This window comes from Pleurodeles waltl, chromosome 5 (assembly GCF_031143425.1).
Source record: "Pleurodeles waltl isolate 20211129_DDA chromosome 5, aPleWal1.hap1.20221129, whole genome shotgun sequence".
NCBI classification, from domain to species: Eukaryota; Metazoa; Chordata; class Amphibia; order Caudata; family Salamandridae; genus Pleurodeles; species Pleurodeles waltl.
In genome coordinates, this window is record NC_090444.1 from 160140324 (window position 1) to 160165282 (window position 24959).

At 45.3% G+C, this 24959-nt stretch overlaps 1 protein-coding gene across 2 annotated transcripts in view; it reads left to right on the plus strand.

Moving 5' to 3' along the window:
* The window catches only part of TAF1A (TATA-box binding protein associated factor, RNA polymerase I subunit A), a 286512-nt gene that overhangs the window by 114412 nt on the left and 147141 nt on the right, over positions 1 to 24959 (plus strand). For both annotated transcript variants that reach the window (XM_069233853.1, XM_069233854.1), the window contains exon 5: positions 24600 to 24792. In XM_069233853.1, coding sequence (XP_069089954.1) covers positions 24600 to 24792 — 193 coding nt within the window. The remainder of the gene's footprint in view (positions 1 to 24599; positions 24793 to 24959) is intronic.

Below are 24959 nucleotides of genomic sequence, written 5' to 3' on the forward strand. Positions count from 1 at the left end.
TGTTGTCTTAAACTCCCAGCGCCCCTATATACACTACATTTGCCTAGGGGGGAATTTGGGATTCGCATTCCACTTTCTTAGTATATGGTTTGTGTTGCCCCTAGGCTTATTGCAATCTATTGTATTGTCTACTGTTTGCACCATTCTATGACTATTTACTTACCTGATTTTGGTCTCTAGTGTATATATTGTGTATAATACTAACCTAGAGAAGGAGTATTGTCTGTAAGATATTTTTGGCCTTGTGTCACTAAAGTAAAGTACCTTTATTTTTGGTAACACTGAGTATTGTCATTTATTGTGTATAAGTACTGTGTAACTATAGTGGTATTGCGGGAGCTTTGCATGTCTCCTGGTTCAGCTAAGCTGCTCTGCTACAACTACCTCTAGACAGCCTAAGCTGCTAGAACACTGCCTGCATTTCACTAATAAGGGATAACTGGACCTGGTATAAGGTGTAAGTACGTTAGGTACCCACTACAAACCAGGCCAGCCTCCTACATTAGAGGCAAAGATTATGCTTTAAAGCTTAGTTACCACCAATGTTGCCATAGCTACAACTGGTTTCTAGTAAAACCTTTTAAACATTGAATCTGAGGAGCAATCCACAGCATTCAGGATGTCCTCCAATTGGCCCCTCACAACACGCAATTTAGAGTGATCAGTAAATGCTGGGTAAGAAATCAATCTTGAATTTCACTTTGTCCATCTAGATACATGGAATGTAACACCCCCTCTGCGGTGAAAACCCTACCAGCAACATCCAGTGCTCTGACATCTGAGACCTTACTGCAGGAGATTAGGCACAGCAACATGGCCAGCTTACCTGACAGTTCCTTCCTGGAATTATATTTATTGCTCTGCCAGGACAAGAAGAGGCCAAACAAAAGGCTGAGTACTTGGGTTCCGGCAAAAGGGAAAAACATATTCCTTTCATCAGTTTCCCTACCAGTAGGTGCTCTCCAACCAGGGAACCATCTAACGGGTGGGCATCCTGCCAATAAAGCAGACCAGAGTGTATTCACTGATCTTTAATCCATACTATCCAGTTCTGAAGATAACAAAAATCCAGGATTGGCACAGCGTTGCACCCCACTGGATCCACGTCCCGCTGAAGGCACCAACCTAACCATCTCAACGAGCCGGACCTGTATCTTAGTTGTTCCATCAACCCAACCCTTTGATAACAGACCTTGAGCATCTTGAGACAGTTCAGGGACTTTCCATTGTTCCTGTAATCCTCCATGCCACGAGCTAACATTGTCCTTTCAACACAAGGTGATGCAGGTTCCCTTGAGGATCCAGGAGGAGATCTCGAAATAAGGGAAAAAGGATTGGAGAGAACTGGATAACAGACTTCCGATCTCCAACTCAGCATGGTGACTAATTCTGCCTTCAATGTTCACTTGAGCTGATAATCTTGTGATCATGGCGAAGGAGGGAAATGCAGACCCTTTCTCTTGACTCCAATTCTGGAGAAACTCATCCATCACTATTGCTTTTGGATCTGGCCTCAACTGAAGAACCTCTCCAGCTGGTGGTTCACTTTCAATGCAGACAGGTCTAGTGTGACATCCTTTAACATCTGTTGATCCCCTGCTGGAAGACTGGAGGTCTATATTGGCCCATTTATTAATAGGAAATACGCGGGTCACACAACTTGATCCACACATTTCTGTAATGGACCAAAGAGTAATAGAGTGTGACGCATCTAATTAATAGCAAGAAAGTACAGGCACTCACAGACGAAATGCCATGTGCCTGGGGACTACATTTCCCATCATCTCAAGGCGCAGTGACAGGCGTTATATCATGCAAACATTGTGTCTTTAGATGGGTCAACAATGTGAGCAGATGCGGCAGCACTATGGGGAGACAAGTGTAGGTGTGAAGGCATGACCTACCCCCTGACGAAGTAGGAAGTTAACAGGGTTTGGGTCTAATATTTTTGTCTCTAGTTTCAGATTCAGATATGTGGCTTTAAGGAATTTACGAATTGTCAGCCAACCTGGGGAGTCGGGCCTAATAGATCCTCTCACCCTCGCTGTTTATATTTGGCACTATACTGATAGCGGGCGTTGTTTGTTTCCCGTCAATGGAGCATGGTGTTTAAGATTGGCTCAGGCTGTTATGCCAGGTGGTATATATCGATATATATTATTATATATAGAGTTTTGTGCCCTTCAATATTGCACAATGGCAGTCTCTTCTGCAAGCAAGTTGAACAATTGCATTCCTTGTCTGTCTATATGTAGTTGTGCATGTGTGGATTGGTGTCAGTTGAAACAATGCTACGGGGAGGCCCCTATTAAATGCAGTTGGGTCACCATAACATACATATTATGGTTGGGCCCTTTTTCTTTATATTTACCCTATGGCTAAGTATAACAGAGCGTGTCCTCACCGCTCATATTTCTCATTTTGAATTGACCTTTTGATGTGCCTGTAAGATATGACATCACTTGGCGCCATGGTAATGTAGGTTATAAGTACCATATAAGAGGAAATAGCATTTCATACAGCAGTTAACAATGTTTGGTTTTTCCTAGGAGGCTATGATTGAGAAATTTCCTATACTATCCTGTGACATACCACTATTTATGATTAGTCCATTTGGTGCACGATCTCTCTCCATCTATTCCTAGAATGTGACAAATCAATGGGATGGCCATCATATTATGTCCACCAGCATAGTAATCCTAGGACACTGCTGGACGTGGTCTTGAGTCCCCAATTCAGATATAGTTGAACTGGCATGAATGCGTCCAGAAAGAAGCAAGCAGTTATGATTGTTTTTTTTAGTTTGTGACTACAGGTGAGGACCCCCTGCAGAGTGACTGATGGTGCAGTACTCTGAGGACTGCAGGGTAGGTTTGTGGATACGAATGTTGCATGTACATACTATGTTTGCACACACTGAATGACAATAATTTATTTAGAAGTGAGTCACGTGTGTTTTCCACTGTGTGTTCTGAATGAGTCACACCTCAAACATTGTTTTAAACCTTTATTTTCATTTTTTTCTCTTTTATTCCATACATTGGACTTATGCTTATAATTTTTAGTTTTGTTTTTTAAGTGCACTGACAACGATTGGGTAATAGGTAAGACTTACTCTTAACATTTTGCATGACTTAGGCATGCTTTTCAAACAGTAGGGGACCTTTTCTTGGATTTGCCCTGACGAAGGCCCAAGACCCTCCACCTGGAAGCTTATTTTTTTCTAGGTGGGTGCCTAGTGATTGCCCGAACCATCTTGGCATTAGTGGGTGTGGTGAGTCTTTACCACTTCTAGACAACCCACTATGGTTGTTCACGAATGAGAAACACTCGTTTTGAATCCTACCTTGTGTGACCCTATTAGTAAAGGAGATAGCCAAGGCACGCACAGAGGTAGTTTTATGGACTTTAGATCTGGTTCCTTACACATACAAGAGGACACTTTATTTTGAGCTCCCTTTTCCCTAAGATGTTTTTCGGGTTAATGTTGAGACCGCAAGGTTGGTTTCATTTTAACCCAGTGGCACGGACTGGCCGAGGATGAAGCATGCCACAACAATGTCGGTGAGGTCTTTCAGTCCATAAACAACAGTTGTTTTGGGGATAAAAGGAGAGAAGAAAGGTATTTAAGGTTTGAGACTCCTTAGGTAGTGTGTGTGGGTCACAGGTTTGCCCTACTTTTGTGTGGTATTGGTATAAGTGTTGGAGATTGTGGGGCCGTAGATTAGTTCTCCGACCTCTGTTTCTGTGATTTTGCAGCTAGTATGAAGGGCCACATTTTCTTTCTCTAGCTTTCAGTACCATCAGATGCATCTTTTATAACCCATGTCTTGTAGTGCATGTCTGCCATTTCATTGGCCGTGCCGGGGAGACGTTCCGCTATCACCAAGATGTTATTGTCCAGACAGAAGTTCTTGGACAGCTCCGATAGGGCTTTCGATTGTGTCCTGCCCAGGTGATTGATGTAACGGAGCACTGAGACATGGTCCATCTTCAACAGCATGCAGCATTATGCCCTCTTTTTAATCTAGCAGTGCACTGTGAATGAGCCTGCTCAAAATTTTAGTCAGTTGGTATGTAACTGTTGCTCTCACGCAGACCACTTCCCTCCATCTGGTGCACCAGCCACTTCTGCTGGTTTCCGACTCTGACAGTATGCAGATTAGAGCTGAATATTCCTCTCCCATGCCACGCTTCCTTGTGCGTGAGCCACCATCTCATCTCCTCTTTGGTATCCTCCATCAATGGGACTAGTTCCAAGTATGTCAAGCCTTTGCGTAAAAGATGAGCTTTCATCTGCTGAAGTGCCCTGTAATGGAGCAGGCCTGGATAAAGAGCCTGAATTGACAATGAAATGATTTCTACCACTCAGGCCTAGAAGGGTCCTGGGTTGCTGTCTGAGCCCCGTGAAAGTTAGAAGCATCCAGGGGATCTGGGGTGTCTGCCATGTCTGGCTGGGGGCACAGCATCTTCTTGCTCTCTGCCCTTTGGGATGGGTGTCGGGACATCTTGGTTGTCTGTGGAGGGAAAATGGTCAAAGTTACCCATATCCATGCTTTGCACATGATTGGCTTGCCCCTTGTCTTAGAAGGGATTTTATTGCAGATTCCTGATTGTTGAATGTATTCCCATGGACTGGCAGGTGTGCCCTTCAGGATAAGAGGCTCATGGTATTAGTGGGCTAATTGCAGTCATTTATGCTTCAAGGGTGGGGTGGCTGAGGTGACCGCGTTGTGGACTGCCGCATGTACCTCGTTGCAAAAGTCATCATCAGAGGGGATGCAAGGACGGCTATTCTCCTCAGCATTATCTGCCTTTGTGTTCTGTGTTTTGGGACGGAAAAGTCCTGGTAAGAGACATGTACCCCTGCCTTGAGTACCTAACTGCACTGTGTAGATCCTTAATGCTGACTTTTATTATATTGTTTGTCATAGGTGAACACGGATCACGTATGTGCGCCATGACATAAGCATTTTTCACTGATTGCATTCTTGTGGGACTTGGTGGGGCGCCCCAAATTGCTTCAATCAAAGTGGTGGAAGTCTGCTGCCTTCACCAGGTGTTACACAGCATGAGTGCAGTGGTGGCAGCTTACTGTGTAATAATCAGTAGCAGTGAACAGGGCCTTTTTACCCTGCGTCACTGGCGTGAGGCTCACTCACCTTCTTAAAATGTTCCGCTGCTGTGTGCTTAACTCATCCTTGGCCTATTTCAGGTAGCTGTGTAGTGCTGCGTAGCATAGGAGTAGTGACTATGCATTAGTTGCATGTGTGCATCTGAAGGGTGCAGTAGAAGGATGGACTGGTGCTTGTGTGGCTAGTACATGTAGTAGGGGTATGTATGCCTTGGAGGAATACATTACATAAAAAATGTAGTGCAGTGCGTATGCAGGGAAGCATGTTCTGGATGTATGTGTGCCTGTGTATAGTAAAATACATGAAGGGTGAAGAGTTGTGCAGCATGCACATAATGTGTGCACAGGCTGTGAATATATTTTGAAATAACACACCCTAGTTAAAGATAGAAAAGCGTCAGAGCTGAACCACGTGCGCAGACTGAGTGTGTGTGCTGAATGCAAGTATAGATGTGAGAGTACAATGCATCGAGGTATTAGTGCTGAACAGAAAGTGTACTATGAATATACACTGAGTGTACCTGCAATGGTGCATTGTATAGAGGACCCTGGGTTCCATTTTAGGAGACCTGGAGGAGAGGAATCCTTCCAACCAAATTTGTGTATTTCTGCACTCCTCTGAGCTGATTGGTGATACACTGGAGGGAAAAGTAAGAGGCTCTCTTCATTTAAAAAGACTGCTCTTTGCTTCGTTGATAGGTCACGAGTAAGGGGCCTGGCTATATCTCAGGAAGAGAGATGGGGCTGACAAGAGAATCAAAGAGTAGGGCTGGAGGTCTGGAATTAACTCTTTGATACATACACATATCTCTGTGGCTGACATCCAGGCGTGAACTTTGGTCACTTCCATGAATTGTGTTGTGGGCAATCAGCTTTGGAGTGGTGCTTCCTGTGCCAGATCTCTTTCATGAAGGGAGATGAAAAGGAGAAGTGCCCACTTCAAAAGAAACAGACTTCCAACATAAAACGTCAAAAACACAGTACTGAAATCACATTTGGTGTCTGGAAAAGGACTATAACAGGGCCCGCAAAATTTACTTAACCACTCACTATGACAGTTTTATTTTATGAGGTAGAGCTATTTTTAGATTCCACTTGACCCTTCTGGCAAGTGGACAAAGAACAAATCAAATCAAATCAAATACATTTCTTAAGCGCACTACTCACCCGGTAGGGTCTCAAGGCAGGGGGGGTTACTGCTCGAAGTCAGAAACTGAATTAGCAATTAAGATGCCTTTAAGTGTTGTTCTTGTCACATTTGCTCTGTGTTCAGAGGCAGAGGTCAAAAGTCAGTTTGTCTTATTGCAGTGCATATATTTTACCTTGTGACTGCAGAGTTCAAGGATTTTGTAAGATGAACTGTCTGACCTATGTGAAATAGTTATATAACTAAGTCAACTTTACAAACATTTCAAAATATATTTCATTAGCTGTGAAGACCATTTTTGCTACTTCTGATATGATGAAAAAATATTTTAATAGAATGAAAAAAAAGTCAGAACACTTTACTTGGTGGTGTGCAAATGATAAATGTTTTCTGAAACCACATTTTCACAGATTATTGTTAATGCACTATTTAGTTTTATCAGTAAAACTGCAAGTTAGTGGGAAGGTTTTTGGACATTTCTTGGAAATTTACTGTCTGTAAATGACCGTGCGCTACCACATCATGCTTTAGTAATATATTTATTAAAAGTGAGTGTTTGAACATAAACTGAGAAACACTTCTGCCCCAATGGGAAAGCTATTAGTAAACTAAGAGGCACGTTCTGCATGGATCATGTGTACCCTATATGTGGGCTAGATTTATTATACATGGAGCAAATGTTTAGTCTATTTAATCAAACAAAAGAGGATTTTTTTACAGCAGAACTACTGAACTTGCATATTAGAAGATGCAGCAGAAATGCTGAACTCACATATTTTACGGTGCATCATGTGAGAGAACGAAGAAATAGACTGTAAAATACAATATTTGCCTAGGATCACACAATTTGAGACCCGTATCTAGGTGAAGTACATTACAGTTAGGTTAAGTAGATTATTCAGGCTCCTCGACCTGCAGGTCTAGTAGCATTTTTATGATTTTTCAAAGAGGTATAAGAAGGGGAGACTGAATCCTCAAAGAATTGCCAAGCAGCCAGACGGGCTGTGAGAAGGGGAAGCTCTGCAAGACGACTTCTGCCACTGACCAGGACCAGGGACCAAGTCCTGCTAGTCTCACTGCTAGGTGAAAGCCAGAACTCCTTACCAGGAGCCTGGAGTATCAGCACCTGCCTGCATGCCAAGACCAGTGTGCTATGTGAGGAAGAGGAGAGCATTGGAGGGAGCAAGGTACAGTGAGAAGTCTTACCATGAAGACTCCCTGTGGGAGTTGTGAGGATTCTGCTGTGCACCGATCAAGCCGTAGCTGGTGTGCAAGACTGTTTTTGGTGCCCCCGAGTGCCAGGAGAGGGCCACCGTTGACTGAGCCAACTATTGAGTTCTGTGTGGTGGGCACCAAGCCCACAACCTCTTTATTGTGACCCTGTATGCCAGAGGGGACCACTGGTGAGGAAGTTGTGTGACCAGCGTGGTAGGACTAGTGAACGTGTGAGTCGCAACCCCATATGCAAGGAGGGGCCACTGTTGTGTGGGCGGTCGACGTGAGAAGTTTTGCCCCACCTAGAAGGTACCACAGCAACTCCATGTGCCAAAAAGGGCTGCTGGGACCACCTCATCATAGACGTCCGGCCATCGCCCATGACTGGAGTTAAGCAGTGACCGATGTGACCAGCGGCACTGAAGGATCTGCCCAGACTGACCCTCGTGGACCAGAAGGACAACACTGAGGAGGACAACGTGTCCTGGGACTGAATGCCCTCTGCCGGGGAGGACTTGACTTACTGCATCGCTGTGAGCTGGAAATTGCTTTGATCACTGGGGAGAGCGACTGCGTGACTGCGTTACTGTGGAGCGCGAACCTGCCCTGACTGACGCTGATGCATGTACCGTGAAGAGCCTGACTTTTCCGAGCAGGATTTGATCTTGCGAGTGCTCGCTCTGAGGGCACCTGCTGTAATGGCCGATGCTTATGTGCTGCAGTAGCAGGTAAGACTTGAAATAGGGCCACTGGTGCCCTGGGGGATTCCCTGCTGAAGGTGCTGCTGCACCATTGGTACTTTTAATTGTAATCCTAAAGAGTCAAAAGAGGAACTCTTGAATACGACATTTCCTGATGTGGCCACCAGTGAATGGGGGATACCCAGAACATGTTACACAAAGGAAGATGGGGCAGGGACAACTACTAGAGCCCATTTGAATGCCTCATTTCTTTGCATGTGCAGAGTTAGGAATAAAATACAACTTTTTCTTCTAAAAATAAGTATTTGGCTGGATGTTCATTTATTGTTTGTACAATTGGATTTTAAGTTATGAGTTGTGTTCACTCACCTGTAACAACATCCGCCCAGAGGGAGCCTTGAATGCTCAACCACAGCTACCACAGAGAGTCAAGTGCATAAGGGGTACTTGGCCTACTTGAGCGGAGTCCATAGTAGATGGGTCCCCAGGACATCAGGAGTAAAAAGAGCTCACCACCATGGTTGGACCCAGTGCTCTGTGGCTAACTGAAGGGGGTTCTGACATTCAGGTATACCAGACTTATACTATTTTGGGGAGCAGAGAACAGCAAAGTGTGGTGCTGAGCAGTGCAGAGGGTATATGGGCTTGATGCTCATTGGTGGGACTATGCCCTAGATGGAATAACCCTTCTGGATGTATTGGGGCTGTGCACCTGGGTCCTGTCCCTGTGGTATGAGTAGAAGGCTCAAAGTCTTACAACTTAGTACAAACCCACCTGTAGAGTGTCAATAACTCTGGTATTAATAATGAATGTGACTTTTAATGCTACAGACCCCACATAAGGGGTTGTCTCACTCCAGGTGCTGCAGGAGGCCAAGGCTCTCCCTCTGATCTAGCTGCTCTGATTTAAAATGGAGTTTGCATGCTGCTAGAGAAGCCAAAAACATCACAATTCTATGGTGTGAGTTAGTGTCCTCTAGTGGTCAGAGGACGTAACCCTGTGAACATTGCGAACTGTGGTAATTATACCAGTGGCACGTAAGGAGTGCTGAGGTGCAGTCTTGCGGTGCCCTCTGTTGAGGGGAGAAAAGTGTTAGTAACAAAGGTCAGCAACACACATAGGTAAACATCTTAAATGACAAATTACAAGAGAAGGAAGAAACCACTTGTGGCTGCGGAGCAACGAAGATAGAGATGGCGTAGCAATCGAGGAAATACTATGTTCGATGGCATCTGTCGCTGTAGATACACATGTTGTGCATAGCCCGCCATCTGGTGTTGGGTCGGAGTGTTACAAGTTATTTTTCTTCGAAGAAGTCTTTCGAGTCACGGGACCGAGGGACTCCTCCTCCTTGTCTCCATTGCGCATGGGCGTCGACTCCATCTTCGATTGTTTTCTTTCCGCCATCAGGTTCGGACGTGTTCCTTTCGCTCCGGGTTTCGGAACGGAAAGTTAGCTAAATATCAGAAAAATTACATCGGTATTGTTGCGTTCGGGATCGGCTTAAATAGAATCGACACCGAATCGAAGAGTGAAGAGCTCCGGTACCATTCGGGGTAGTTTTCGATCCCCCGTCGGGGCCTGGTCGGCCCGACCGCGTGTAAAACAACGCTGATGGAACGGACCCCGTTCCGTTTCTGTCCTAAATGCCACAACAAATACCCGTACACAGACCAACATTTGGTCTGTAACCTGTGCCTGTTGCCTGAGCACAGTGAAGAGACTTGCGAGGCCTGTCGTGCGTTCCGGTCCTGAAAAACACTCCGTGACCGTCGAGCCAGAAGACTGCAGATGGCGTCCACGCCGACAGCTCACCGAGAGTTCGAGGAACAAGAGGAAGAAGAAACCTTCTCGATCCAGGAATCTGACTCCGAGGAATTCGACGACCAAAAAACTGTGAGTAAGACGTCGAAGCCAACACACAAGAAAAATGACAAGGCCCAGGGGACGCCACTGCCACCAGGCCATGGCTCGACCCATAAATTCGGTGACCGACAGTCGGCACCGAAAAAGGCCGAAATAGTGCCGAGATCGTCCGACTCCGGTCGAGACACCGGCACGCAGCCTTCTCGGGACTGAGAAAGTGCTGCTGAAAAAGATCGATGCCGAGATAGCGGAGCCGAAACTGCTCGACGCAGAGACAGCGGCACTGAGGAAGATCGACGCCGAGAGGGTTCGACTCCGAAAAAGAAGAAGGTCACCTCGGAGCCGAAAAAGAGTACAGACAGGGTTTCGGTGCCAAAACGACCCGCAACCGACCCAACTACCGGTTCCTATTCAGAGGAGCAATCACTGTCCTCTCAGATGCGAAAGCATAGATTTGAGGAAGAGTTGCAATCCACCGAAGTGGACCACACTCAGAAACGTATTTTTATACAGGAAGGAACAGGGAAAATAAGCACCCTTCCCCCTATTAGGAGAAAAAGGAGACTGGAGTTTCAGCCAGACCAAGCACCACAAACAAAAATGGTGAAAAAGGTAACTCCACCACCCTCTCCTCCACCTGTAACTAACGTTTCACCGGCACAAACTCCATCACATTCCCCGGCTCACACCACCATGAGCCAAGGTGACCAGGACCAAGACGCTTGGGACTTATACGACGCCCCAGTGTCGGACAACAGTCCAGAGGCGTATCCTACAAAGCCCTCACCACCGGAAGATAGCACAGCATATTCACAAGTGGTGGCTAGAGCAGCAGAGTTCCACAACGTGTCCCTACACTCGGAACCAGTCGAGGATGACTTCTTATTCAACACCCTCTCCTCCACCCATAGCTCCTACCAAAGCCTGCCTATGCTCCCAGGAATGCTTCGGCACGCAAAGGAAATCTTCAAGGAGCCGGTCAAGAGTAGAGCAATAACACCAAGAGTGGAAAAGAAATATAAAGCACCTCCCACAGACCCTGTTTTCATCACCTCACAGCTGCCACCAGATTCCGTCGTAGTAGGAGCAGCTCGCAAGAGAGCCAACTCCCACACATCTGGGGATGCACCACCCCCAGATAAAGAGAGCCGCAAGTTCGATGCAGCCGGAAAGAGAGTCGCAGTACAAGCTGCAAACCAGTGGCGCATCGCTAACTCTCAAGCACTACTTGCGCGCTATGACAGAGCCCATTGGGACGAGATGCAACACCTCATTGAGCATCTACCCAAAGAGCTACAAAAAAGGGCGAAACAGGTGGTTGAGGAAGGACAGAACATATCTAATAATCAGATACGCTCCTCTATGGATGCAGCGGACACAGCTGCAAGAACAATTAACACATCTGTGACTATAAGAAGGCACGCATGGCTATGAACGTCTGGTTTTAAACCAGAGATACAGCAGGCAGTGCTCAATATGCCATTCAATGAGAAACAACTGTTCGGACCAGAAGTGGACACGGCAATTGAGAAACTCAAAAAGGACACTGACCCTGCTAAAGCCATGGGCGCACTCTACTCCCCGCAGAGCAGAGGCACTTACAGCACCTTCCGCAAAACAACCTTTAGAGGGGGGTTTCGGGGTCAGGCCACACAAGCCAGCACCTCACAGGCAACACCGTCCAGCTACAAGGGACAGTACCAAAGGGGAGGCTTTCGGGGCCAATACAGAGGACAATTCCCTAGGAATAGGGGAAAATTTCAAAGCCCCAAAACCCCTACAACCAAACAGTGACTCACATGTCACTCATCCCCTCCACACAACACCAGTGGGGGGAAGAATAGGTCAGTATTACCGAGCATGGGAGGAAATAACTACAGACACTTGGGTCTTAGCAATTATCCAACATGGTTATTGCATAGAATTTCTACAAATCCCTCCAAACATACCACCAAAAGCACAGAATTTATCAAAACAACATTCAGACCTTCTGGAAATAGAAGTTCAAGCATTATTGCAAAAGAACGCAATAGAACTAGTACCAAAGACACAAATAAACACAGGGGTTTATTCACTGTACTTCCTAATACCAAAAAAGGACAAAACACTGAGATCAATCCTAGACCTCAGAACACTAAACACCTACATCAAATGAGACCACTTTCACATGGTCACGCTACAAGAAGTGTTACCATTGCTAAAGCAACAGGACTACATGACAACCTTAGATCTCAAAGACGCGTATTTCCACATACCAATACATCAGTCGCACAGGAAATACCTCAGGTTTGTATTCAAAGGAATACATTACCAATTCAAAGTATTGCCGTTTGGTTTAACAACCGCACCAAGAGTCTTTACAAAATGTCTAGCAGTAGTGGCTGCACACATCAGAAGGCAGCAAATACACGTATTCCCGTATCTAGACGACTGGCTAATCAAGACCAACTCACTGACCAGGTGCTCACACCACACAAATCAGGTCATACAAAACCTCTACAAACTCGGTTTCACCATCAACTATGCAAAATCACACATTCTGCCGTGCAAAGTACAACAATACCTAGGAGCCATAATAGACACAACAAAAGGGTTAGCCACTCCAAGTCCACAAAGAATTCAAAATTTCAACAAAATCATACAACGCATGTATCCAACACAAAGAATACAGGCAAAAATTATCTTACAACTCCTAGGCATGATGTCCTCATGCATAGCCATTGTCCCGAACGCAAGACTGCACATGAGGCCCTTACAACAGTGCCTAGCATCACAATGGTCACAAGCACAGGGTCACCTTCTAGATCTGGTGTTGATAGACCGCCAAACATACCTCTCGCTTCTATGGTGGAGCAGTATCAATTTAAACAAAGGGCGGCCTTTCCAAGACCCAGTGCCACAATACGTAATAACAACAGATGCTTCCATGACGGGGTGGGGAGCACACCTCGATCAACACAGCATACAAGGACAATGGGATGTACATCAAACAAAACTACACACAAATCACCTAGAACTGCTAGCAGTTTTTCAAGCACTAAAAGTATTCCAACCAATCATAACTCACAAATACATTCTTGTCAAAACAGACAACATGACAACAATGTATTATCTAAACAAACAGGGGGGGACACACTCAACGCAGCTGAGCCTTCTAGCACAAAAGATATGGCGATGGGCAATTCACAACCACATTCGCCTAATAGCACAGTTTATTCCAGGGATCCAGAATCAACTTGCAGACAATCTCTCTCGAGATCACCAACAAGTCCACGAATGGGAAATTCACCCCCAAATTCTAAACACTTACTTCAAACTCTGGGGAACACCTCAAATAGACTTATTTGCAACAAAAGAGAACGCAAAATGCCAAAACTTCGCCTCCAGATACCCACACAGGCAGTCCCAAGGCAATGCCCTATGGATAAACTGGTCAGGGATATTTGCATACGCTTTTCCCCCTCTCCCTCTCCTTCCATATCTAGTAAACAAATTGAGTCAAAACAAACTCAAACTCATACTGATAGCACCAACATGGGCAAGGCAACCCTGGTACACAACACTGCTAGACCTATCAGTAGTACCCCACATCAAATTGCCCAACTGGCCAGATCTGTTAACACAACACAAACAACAGATCAGGCATCCCGATCCAGCATCGCTGAATCTAGCAATCTGGCTCCTGAAATCCTAGAATTCGGACACTTAGACCTTACACAAGAATGTATGGAAGTCATAAAGCAAGCTAGAAGACCATCCACTAGGCACTGCTATGCAAGCAAATGGAAAAGGTTTGTTTGCTACTGCCATCATAATCAAATCCAACCATTACACGCATCTCCAAAGGATGTAGTGGGTTACTTGCTACACTTACAAAAATCAAACCTAGCTTTCTCTTCCATTAAAATACACCTTGCGGCAATATCTGCATACCTGCAGATTACCTATTCAACTTCACTATTTAGGATACCGGTCATTAAAGCATTTATGGAAGGCCTTAAAAGAATTATACCACCAAGGACACCACCCGTTCCTTCGTGGAACCTCAATGTTGTCTTAACAAGACTCATGGGTCCACCTTTTGAACCCATGCACTCTTGCGCAATACAGTTCCTAACCTGGAAAGTTGCATTTCTCATCGCCATTACATCTCTACGGAGAGTAAGCGAAATTCAAGCGTTTACAATACAAGAACCTTTTATCCAAATACACAAAAATAAGGTAGTCCTAAGGACCAATCCTAAATTTTTACCAAAGGTTATTTCACCGTTCCACCTAAATCAAACTGTAGAACTACCAGTGTTCTTCCCACAGCCAGATTCCGTAGCTGAGAGGGCACTACATACATTAGATGTCAAAAGAGCACTAATGTACTACATTGACAGAACAAAAAACATCAGAAAGACTAAACAACTATTTATTGCATTCCAAAAACCTCATGCAGGAAACCCAATATCAAAACAAGGTATAGCCAGATGGATAGTTAAGTGCATCCAAATCTGCTACCTTAAAGCAAAAAGACAGCTGCCCATTACACCAAGGGCACACTCAACCAGAAAAAGGTGCTACCATGGCCTTTCTAGGAAATATTCCAATGCACGAAATATGTAAGGCAGCCACATGGTCTACGCCCCACACGTTCACCAAGCACTACTGTGTAGACGTGCTATCCGCACAACAAGCCACAGTAGGTCAAGCCGTGTTAAAAACCTTATTTCAAAATACTTCCACTCCTACAGGCTGAGCCACCGCTTTTGGGGAGATAACTGCTTACTAGTCTATGCACAACATGTGTATCTACAGCGACAGATGCCATCGAACTGAAAATGTCACTTACCCAGTGTACATCTGTTCGTGGCATCAGTCGCTGAAGATTCACATGTGCCCACCCGCCTCCCCGGGAGCCTGTAGCCGTTCGGAAGTTAGCTTAAGCTTTGTACATTTGTAAATATATTATTTAAACCTTAAATAGGTACATACTTATTCACTCCATTGCATGGGCACTATTACTACAACACAACTCCTACCTCACCCTCTGCGGGGAAAACAATCAAAGATGGAGTCGACGCCCATGCACAATGGAGACAAGGAGGAGGAGTCCCTCGGTCCCGTGACTCGAAAGACTTCTTCGAAGAAAAACAACTTGTAACACTCCGACCCAACACCAGATGGCGGGCTATGCACAACATGTGAATCTTCAGCGACTGATGCCACGAACAGATGTACACTGGGTAAGTGACATTTTCATTTTGGGCTATCCACACTCCAATAAAAAAAGTCTAGCTTGCACAGCAAGAATTTTCAATTCTATTAAGGACTCTGATGCGAGGATTATGCGTCTCCTTCTTTGCTGTTTACTAAAGCCAAAACACACAGCAGCCAGAAAAAATAAAGCTTTTCCTAAAACTACATTACCCATAAAATTAATGGATGACACCATAACAGTCCAATCATAACCCATCAAACAATATATAGCTCTGAGTAACCACAAATCCTCCTCTTCTTTGCTCTGAGATAAAAGTCTTAAAGTCTAGAAAAGTCTCAACAGCGTTTCTGAAATTGGTCTCCAGCCTAGCATCGATGTAGGTCAACGAGATTGACAGGTATGCGGGTCCAACGTGAGAACCTGAAGGTGTCCACTTCTCTACTAACCGGAATCTTGATCTGCGACTGTGAAGAAAACAAAGATAACAATGTTGTAACACTCTGTCAAAAGTGAAATAAGTCCTGCAAGCAGACTGAGTCAACTTACTGTAAATTATAACGATAACAATGACTTTCTTATTAAGGAAGACAATGCATCATGTCCAAATTATGATTACATGCTGTAGGAAGTTGGCTCTGTATGTGCTATTTCAAAGTAAGGAATAGCATGCACAGAGTCCAAGGGTTCCCCTTAGAGGTAAAATAGTGGTAAAAATAGATAATACTAATGCTCTATTTTGTGGTAGTGTGGTCGAGCAGTAGGCTTATCCAAGGAGTAGTGTTAAGCATTTGTTGTACATACACATAGACAATAAATGAGGTACACACACTCAGAGACAAATCCAGCCAATAGGTTTTTATATAGAAAAATATATTTTCTTAGTTTATTTTAAGAACCACAGGTTCAAATTCTACATGTAATATCTCATTCGAAAGGTATTGCAGGTAAGTACTTTAGGAACTTCAAATCATCAAAATTGCATGTATACTTTTCAAGTTATTCACAAATAGCTGTTTTAAAAGTGGACACTTAGTGCAATTTTCACAGTTCCTAGGGGAGGTAAGTATTTGTTAGGTTAACCAGGTAAGTAAGACACTTACAGGGCTTAGTTCTTGGTCCCAGGTAGCCCACCGTTGGGGGTTCAGAGCAACCCCAAAGTCACCACACCAGCAGCTCAGGGCCGGTCAGGTGCAGAGTTCAAAGTGGTGCCCAAAACACATAGGCTAGAATGGAGAGAAGGGGGTGCCCCGGTTCCGGTCTGCTTGCAGGTAAGTACCCGCGTCTTCGGAGGGCAGACCAGGGGGGTTTTGTAGGGCACCGGGGGGGACACAAGCCCACACAGAAATTTCACCCTCAGCGGCGCGGGGGCGGCCGGGTGCAGTGTAGAAACAGGCGTCGGGTTCGCAATGTTAGTCTATGAGAGATCTCGGGATCTCTTCAGCGCTGCAGGCAGGCAAGGGGGGGATTCCTCGGGGAAACCTCCACTTGGGCAAGGGAGAGGGACTCCTGGGGGTCACTTCTCCAGTGAAAGTCCGGTCCTTCAGGTCCTGGGGGCTGCGGGTGCAGGGTCTCTCCCAGGCGTCGGGACTTTAGGTTCAAAGAGTCGTGGTCAGGGGAAGCCTCGGGATTCCCTCTGCAGGCGGCGCTGTGGGGGCTCAGGGGGGACAGGTTTTGGTACTCACAGTATCAGAGTAGTCCTGGGGTCCCTCCTGAGGTGTTGGATCTCCACCAGCCGAGTCGGGGTCGCCGGGTGCAGTGTTGCAAGTCTCACGCTTCTTGCGGGGAGCTTGCAGGGTTCTTTCAAAGCTGCTGGAAACAAAGTTGCAGCCTTTCTTGGAGCAGGTCCGCTGTCCTCGGGAGTTTCTTGTCTTTTCGAAGCAGGGGCAGTCCTCAGAGGATGTCGAGGTCGCTGGTCCCTTTGGAAGGCGTCGCTGGAGCAGGATCTTTGGAAGGCAGGAGACAGGCCGGTGAGTTTCTGGAGCCAAGGCAGTTGTCGTCTTCTGGTCTTCCTCTGCAGGGGTTTTCAGCTAGGCAGTCCTTCTTCTTGTAGTTGCAGGAATCTAATTTTCTAGGGTTCAGGGTAGCCCTTAAATACTAAATTTAAGGGCGTGTTTAGGTCTGGGGGGTTAGTAGCCAATGGCTACTAGCCCTGAGGGTGGGTACACCCTCTTTGTGCCTCCTCCCAAGGGGAGGGGGTCACAATCCTAACCCTATTGGGGGAATCCTCCATCTGCAAGATGGAGGATTTCTAAAAGTTAGAGTCACTTCAGCTCAGGACACCTTAGGGGCTGTCCTGACTGGCCAGTGACTCCTCCTTGTTGCTTTCTTTGTTCCCTCCAGCCTTGCCGCCAAAAGTGGGGGCCGTGGCCGGAGGGGGCGGGCAACTCCACTAAGCTGGAGTGCCCTGCTGGGCTGTGACAAAGGGGTGAGCCTTTGAGGCTCACCGCCAGGTGTCACAGCTCCTGCCTGGGGGAGGTGTTAGCATCTCCACCCAGTGCAGGCTTTGTTACTGGCCTCAGAGTGACAAAGGCACTCTCCCCATGGGGCCAGCAACATGTCTCTAGTGTGGCAGGCTGCTGGAACCAGTCAGCCTACACAGATAGTTGGTTAAGTTTCAGGGGGCACCTCTAAGGTGCCCTCTGTGGTGTATTTTACAATAAAATGTACACTGGCATCAGTGTGCATTTATTGTGCTGAGAAGTTTGATACCAAACTTCCCAGTTTTCAGTGTAGCCATCATGGTGCTGTGGAGTTCGTGTTTGACAGACTCCCAGACCATATACTCTTATGGCTACCCTGCACTTACAATGTCTAAGGTTTTGTTTAGACACTGTAGGGGTACCATGCTCATGCACTGGTACCCTCACCTATGGTATAGTGCACCCTGCCTTAGGGCTGTAAGGCCTGCTAGAGGGGTGTCTTACCTATACTGCATAGGCAGTGAGAGGCTGGCATGGCACCCTGAGGGGAGTGCCATGTCGACTTACTCATTTTGTTCTCACTAGCACACACAGGCTTGTAAGCAGTGTGTCTGTGCTGAGTGAGGGGTCTCTAGGGTGGCATAAGACATGCTGCAGCCCTTAGAGACCTTCCTTGGCATCAGGGCCCTTGGTACTAGGAGTACCAGTTACAAGGGACTTATCTGAATGCCAGGGTGTGCCAATTGTGGATACAATGGTACATTTTAGGTGAAGGAACACTGGTGCTGGGGCCTGGTTAGCAGGGTCCCAGCACTCTTCTCAGTCAAGTCAGCATCAGTATCAGGCAAAAAGTGGGGGGTAACTGCAACAGGGAGCCATTTCTTTACACATGCATATCAATAACTGTTACAATATAAATATCTCAGTGCTTGAACACATTTCGCATTTAAGATTGGGAGAGTTATTCAGAATAAATGGGTGGGATAATCCTCACCTCCGAGTCCTTAATAGAATTGAAAATTCTTGTTGCGTAAGCTAGAAATGTTTGTATTCTATGTCAGGACCGGAGGCTTCGGAATATGCTTGTTTAAAGCTGCTGTAATACAACAGAAGCCACAACTACGATAGGTTTATAATATGTTTTAAATGTCGAATCTGCTGATCAGTCTGCCGCTCTCATTATGTTCTGTAACTGTGACACTAGGGAAAACTGCTTCGAGGCCATGGCACCTCTTAGTGAGCACCAAACTTTGAGGTGTCAATTTCTGCTTCAGCCAGGATCCATCTCACCCAGCGTGCTAAGGTAGCTGAAGTCACTGGACAAAAGGGCTTCCGGAGAGAAATCAGGAGTTGACCTCCAGGGGTCTAACGATACCCTCTGGTTCAATCGTCATTCTTTTAAGCAGTGAACTATACATAATTTGGGCTTCTCAGTAACACCAGGGTAAGTCACTTGCTTAGAAAGCGTTTTGGTTCTTTTTCAGATTAAAAAGGTAGCACCGTCTGGAGAATAGACTCGTTCTGAGATATCTAGAGCTCTGACATCAGAGACTCTCCTACAAGATACGGGACACAACAAAATGGTTAATTTAGCTGACAATTGTTTCTTTGACAAAGCAGCAGAAAGTTTAGAATGATGTTAATATCCCATAAATAAGTTACTTTGGCTGAGGAGGATTTGCTAGCCGAATGCCTCTCCGTTACCCTACTTACCAACGGATGTTCTCTTACTGGCTTCCCATCAATGGCCATGTGTCCTGCAGAAATAGCAGACTGGTAATTATTAACCAAATAATAGCTTATACCTTCAGATGCCATTGTTTTGCAGAGGTAATGGGGGACCCCAAGGAATCCAGATTCTGTGTCACACCAACGTACCCATCTGCGCCAGGCAGAGGTGTAATGTTTATGAGGGACATCTGACCATGAAGCGTATACAAATGTCAGAGATTGCTCCAAAAGGCCTGGCAGAGTCAAACGCTGCCTGAAATGCACCATGCCATGAGTTGGAGTTTGTTCTGAGTGAGAAGAGGGTGGGGTACCCCTGCTGGATCTAATAATACGTTATGTAGCATTGGAATCTGTATTGGGGAGTCTCTGGACATTTCCAGAAGTACTGGGAACCATGACTGTTCTCTCCAAAGGGGCGTGACTGGGATCAGTTCCACCCTCTGTTGTCGAGCTTGGGCTGCTACTGTATCATGGTAAACGGGTGAAAGGCATAGAGAAGTGGTCCTGTCCATTGTTGTAGAAAGGCATCCGAGGCTATGGCCATGGGATCTGGCCTCCACAAGAAGAACCTGACTATTTGATGTGATATACGGAATGCAAATAGATCTATATGATATTGGTCCCATCTCTCTTGGAGGGCTTGGAACACTAAGTGATGGAATGGAATTTCCATTAGCAGGAATCCTTAAGGAATCTGGAGTTCCAATATGCTATCATATTGAGTTGGCCCGGGAGGTATTCTGCTGTCACTGTTATCTGATTCTGGAGGCAGTAATGCCAAAAAGTCTTTACTATCTGTGCTAAAATTTGTGACCGTGTGCCTCCCAGTTTGTTGATGGACTGGACTGCTGAGATGCTGTCCATGCTTAGTAATATGCAGCAGTTGGAATGTGGGGCTAGGGTCTTTCTTGCAAAAGACCCTACTACAAGCTCTAGGCAGTTGATGTGAAGTTGAGACTCGCTGTGAGACCAGCAACCGCCTGTGGAAACGGTGCCACACCTGGCCCCCCAACCCCACTTGCTGGCATCTCATTCTAGAATGACATTTGGACGGGAGTCGAAGATGGCTCTGCCATTTCAGGCCGACATGTGGTCTAGCCACCAATGTAGTTTGCTACGCATTTCTAGAGTGAGGTCTTTGAGTTCTGTGTAAGTTAATCCTTTCTGTAGGTGGGGAATCTTTAGGCATTGAAGCGCCCTGTAGTGTAAAGCAGCCGGCAATATGGCTTGTATGGAGGGCGCTAATAGACCCACAATTCTGGCTAATACTCTGATTGACGGCTATCTTGTCCTTGCAAAGAATTGATCTGATCACCTTTTGAATTAAGTGTAATTTCTGGGCCGTAAGAGATAGAAGAGAAGTAGAAGAGTCTATGCTTAACCCTAGAAACTCCATCTGGCGTTAAGGTGTCAGATTTGATTTCTTCGAGTTGATCAGAAAACCTAAGTCTTGGTCCATTCTAGGTGTTGTGTGAGGGTTTGGATAGCTTGCACCAAAAGGAGGATGTCGTCTAGGTAGACGATCATCCGAACAGCCCTTGAGCGGAAATTTTCAGTCACCGGGCGCATAACCTTGGTGAAGCACTGAGTGGTCAGAGGAGAGTCCAAATGGTAGAACCTTGAAGTGGAACCATTGACTATTTAATCTGAACTGCAGAAACTTCCTGTGAAGAGAAAATATTGTGATTGATAGGTATGCATCTTTGAGGTCCAAACGGACCATCCAGTTGCCTTCTCTGAGAATGTCTCTGAGGAGGTGGATGCCCTCCTTCTTGAAGTGACGATAAAGAATCCAACTGTTGAATTCTTTCAAATTGATCACTAAGCGTGAGCCTTCTCCTGCTACAAAGATGTTGCTGCAAAACCCTGAGAAGTTGGGTTGACATGGTGCAATTGCATCTTTGCTCAACAATTGGCCTATTTCTTGTTGAATAAAGGTGTGATCTTGTCAGGAAAAATGGATTGGCTGAGGCAGGTCTGTCTGTGGTGGGTTTCCAAAGAATTCTAGGTGAAAACTCGGGATTGTCTCCAGTACCCACTGGTCTGCAGTTAATAGGGCCCTATTGTGTAGAAAGAACCTGGTTCTGTCCCCTCGAGTTACTGACAATTGTGGTATCGGACTTACCTTGAGGGCTGGTGTTGGAGCCATAGTTGCCTTGGTATGTATTCCTAGTGAATTGGCCCATCGTGGTCGCGCCCTGGTGGGGTAGAAGGTATCTCTGTGGGGAGTATATCCCCTGCCTGAGGCGTAACTTGCTTGAGGACTGCATGTGGAAAGGCTGGGCAGACACCCTCTATTTCTGCCGGCCCTGGTAAAAAGGAGTAGCTGAAACACCTTATTCAGCAAGGTTTGGGCCTTGTTGAGGGCCGTGAATGCATGGACAAACTTGCTCAGGTTTTTTAATTAATTTGTCCCCAAATAGGAGCCCTTTGGCTAGGGGTCCTGGGTCTGCATTGGCCAGATCTTACAACTTTGGATCAATGCGTAGGATTCCAGTGAAAAAAGAAAACAAATGTACACATTTTAAAAAGTTTAACAATATGAGGCTAAGTATAATGCTCCCAGAATGCTCTGATTAGATGCAAATCTTTCCAGAAGCTTGTAAGAAAGACTGATGATTCTTGCTTTCAAAATAAAATGTTCAGAAAAAAATTGAAGTAGGGAAAGAAAAAAAAACTTTTCACTACTATGAAAGTTTAGGTGCTATTTTTTTTTTTTAAGCGTTGTTTTGTAAAATGTATTGATAGATGCTAATATTTCCAAAAAATATTCCTAAAAGAAAATCAGTGTAGCTATTTTTAACAAGATTATGGGAAGCACGAAAATAAACAAGCACTTGCAAAGCCAACCGATCTGACATTTTTTGTGAGTCTTTTGGTTTTGTTAATGAATATCTTGTTCTGACATGGTTTTTGTACCACTTTATTGTTGTCGGAGCTGCCAGGCCTGTGCCGTTATAACAAACACTGGCAAAAAGAAAAAATAGTTTTTGGTCTCAAAAAGCACACATTGCCATTAGTGGTGAAAAGGCCTCACAGCCCCCCTCCAGGGGCTTCCTCCGCACAGTACCTGCCCTGAGTGAGTCTCCATGTTGTTTGCAGGGGAGCCCCTTTCAGTTTTGTTACGCCACATTTGCCACTGTAGTTCCAGGCACTGAACAAAACTACTTTGTGTGCCAATATGCTCCTTGTGGAAGAGCAGAATGCAATCACTCACAGTAAAGCCAGGCAATAGAGAGAGAAATAGAAGTTCAATAAAAACAAAATGTTATTGTTAATGCCAGACCTAATTAGGGACCCAGTTCTTAAAGAGTCACAAAAGTGCACCCATGGTATATGTCTTTGAATTAGTAGCTTTCATGAATTCACAAGAACTTACAGAAGTAGACCAGGAAATTGTACTCACAGGAAATATTTGTGAACTGAATTTTATCACAAGCAAATATATATGTGTAGATTTGCTCATGTGAAAATATATTGAGAGTTTACAAGTTCACCTTCCCTCCAACCATTTTTCCCAACACTGGAAGAACTTCTACTTCTGTCATTGTCAGGAGTACGTTTCCAACCTTTCTACCTTCCTCATTATGGGAAAAGATTAGAGAAGCTGGTGGAACACCTTAAAACATGCAAGTTAGTAGATTTGCAAACTCAAGGGCATTCCAGCCCTGGAACTATTGCTTACTTCTTCCCCCCAGACCCAGTATGTAGATCTGTGGAAAGGTGGCAAAATAAGGAAATTGCTATAGTAGGGATTGAAATTGGAAGTATTCAGTCGCTTTTATAGTCCTAACCCTGGCATAATGAGAGAGGCTTTTATCAGAGGTCTTACATAATGCTATTGCTGCCATAATTTGTCCCCACACTACATGACACCAAGGGGACAAGCAGATTTTTTTACAGGACAAGTAGATTTCAGAAGCAACCTGTCCCATGGGCAAGTAGATATTTTAATAAATTGCACACCCCTAATCTGGCCCTTGTGGATAGAGCTGCCACCATGAGTAAAATTAGTCCAGGATCCAACAAGGCCCGAGTTATGGCATTCTAAAGTTTGGCAACCTTTGACCTACTTACCTGTCTCTGTGTGCATGGGGCTCAACTTTTGTTCTGAGACTCTTTCACTGGGGACCCCATCCCCTGGGCAAATTCCTGCTTAAAGGGTGCCATGACCCCCAGCCCTGGACCCCAGAATGCTCAAACGGTGCAGGGAAGTGCTGTCGAGCTTCTCTGAAGTTCAGGAGGATGGGGGAGTGCTGTCGCGCTCCGTCTGCAGGAGATGGAAGGGGCCCAGGTCCCTATCCCTGGGACCCGTGACAACGAAGGAGAAGGGGGAGCGCTGCCACGCTCCCACTTAGCACTACCACCCGATAGTGGGGGGGGGTGGGGGAGTGACCCCAAAATTATCCCCTCCCTTGGATTTCAATTTCATTTCAAGCTCTCCCATGGCTGGAACTTTTGTTCTACAGCCAGGAATGGGCTTGGTGTATAGTAAAATACAAGAGGGCCTAGAAATGTATAAATGCACTGTTCATGTGGTTGTGCCCTCTAGGGGTTGTTCCTATGGTTGCATTGTATTGTTTTTTTCACTGTGATACCCGCTAGATGTTGTTTCTACAATTACAGTTTAATGCCTAATATATGGAACAAATACACAAACACAAGGTTTTAACTCCTATAAACGTTTTATTAGGTTATCATAACGATTGCACATGTTTTATTGGTTCAGCCTTATCGCAGTAATGTCAGTGACTCATGCCAAAGTAATGTGGTTATTACAAAATGAATGTTGAAACTCATTTGGTATGTTTTGGTGACCCGTCTAGGTGGTCACTAGTGATTACACAGTGTCATGTATAGTATGTTCCATCTGCCAGTGTATATTTGTAAATTACTGTAAAGTATTTAGTTGTGTGTGTAATAAATGTACTTCTCCTTTTTCTAAGAGAATGAGAGGCAAAAGGCCCAAGCTGTCAAGTTCCAAATTGTTCTCTCTGTGTGCTAACCATTACTTGTGCTGCCTGCTGCATATTGGGAATCACACCAATTACTATCCTTTGATTTTACTGTGCTATGGATTGTCAACTTAGATAAATGCATACACTTTACTGCTTGATGAGTTGTAGGCCCTTGTTTTAATGAGAAATGCATCACTGAACTTTTCATTTCGTTTCTCAGGTGTGCCTAGAGCATGTTTTTCATCTCCTGTGTAATGGGTTAACAGAGGATGCATATCTAAACCTTACTGTAGCACAGAGCTGGAGGTATGGCAGTAAGTCACAAGAAAAAACGATGAAGCTTATCCAGGCCTACCGAGCATTGTTAGACTATCAGAGATGGTCATACAAGCGGTGTGCCACATTGGAGAACGGTAAGTTCCAGATCAATCAATGGTTTCTTACTTTCCTACAAAAACTTTTCTTTGGCTTTATTAGGATGTTGACATTAAACAGTGTCCGGATGCCTGCAGTTTGTGCTTATTTTAGACAGATCTTTTGATAATGATTGATCCATGGGTGCAGCACAATGTTGTAACGC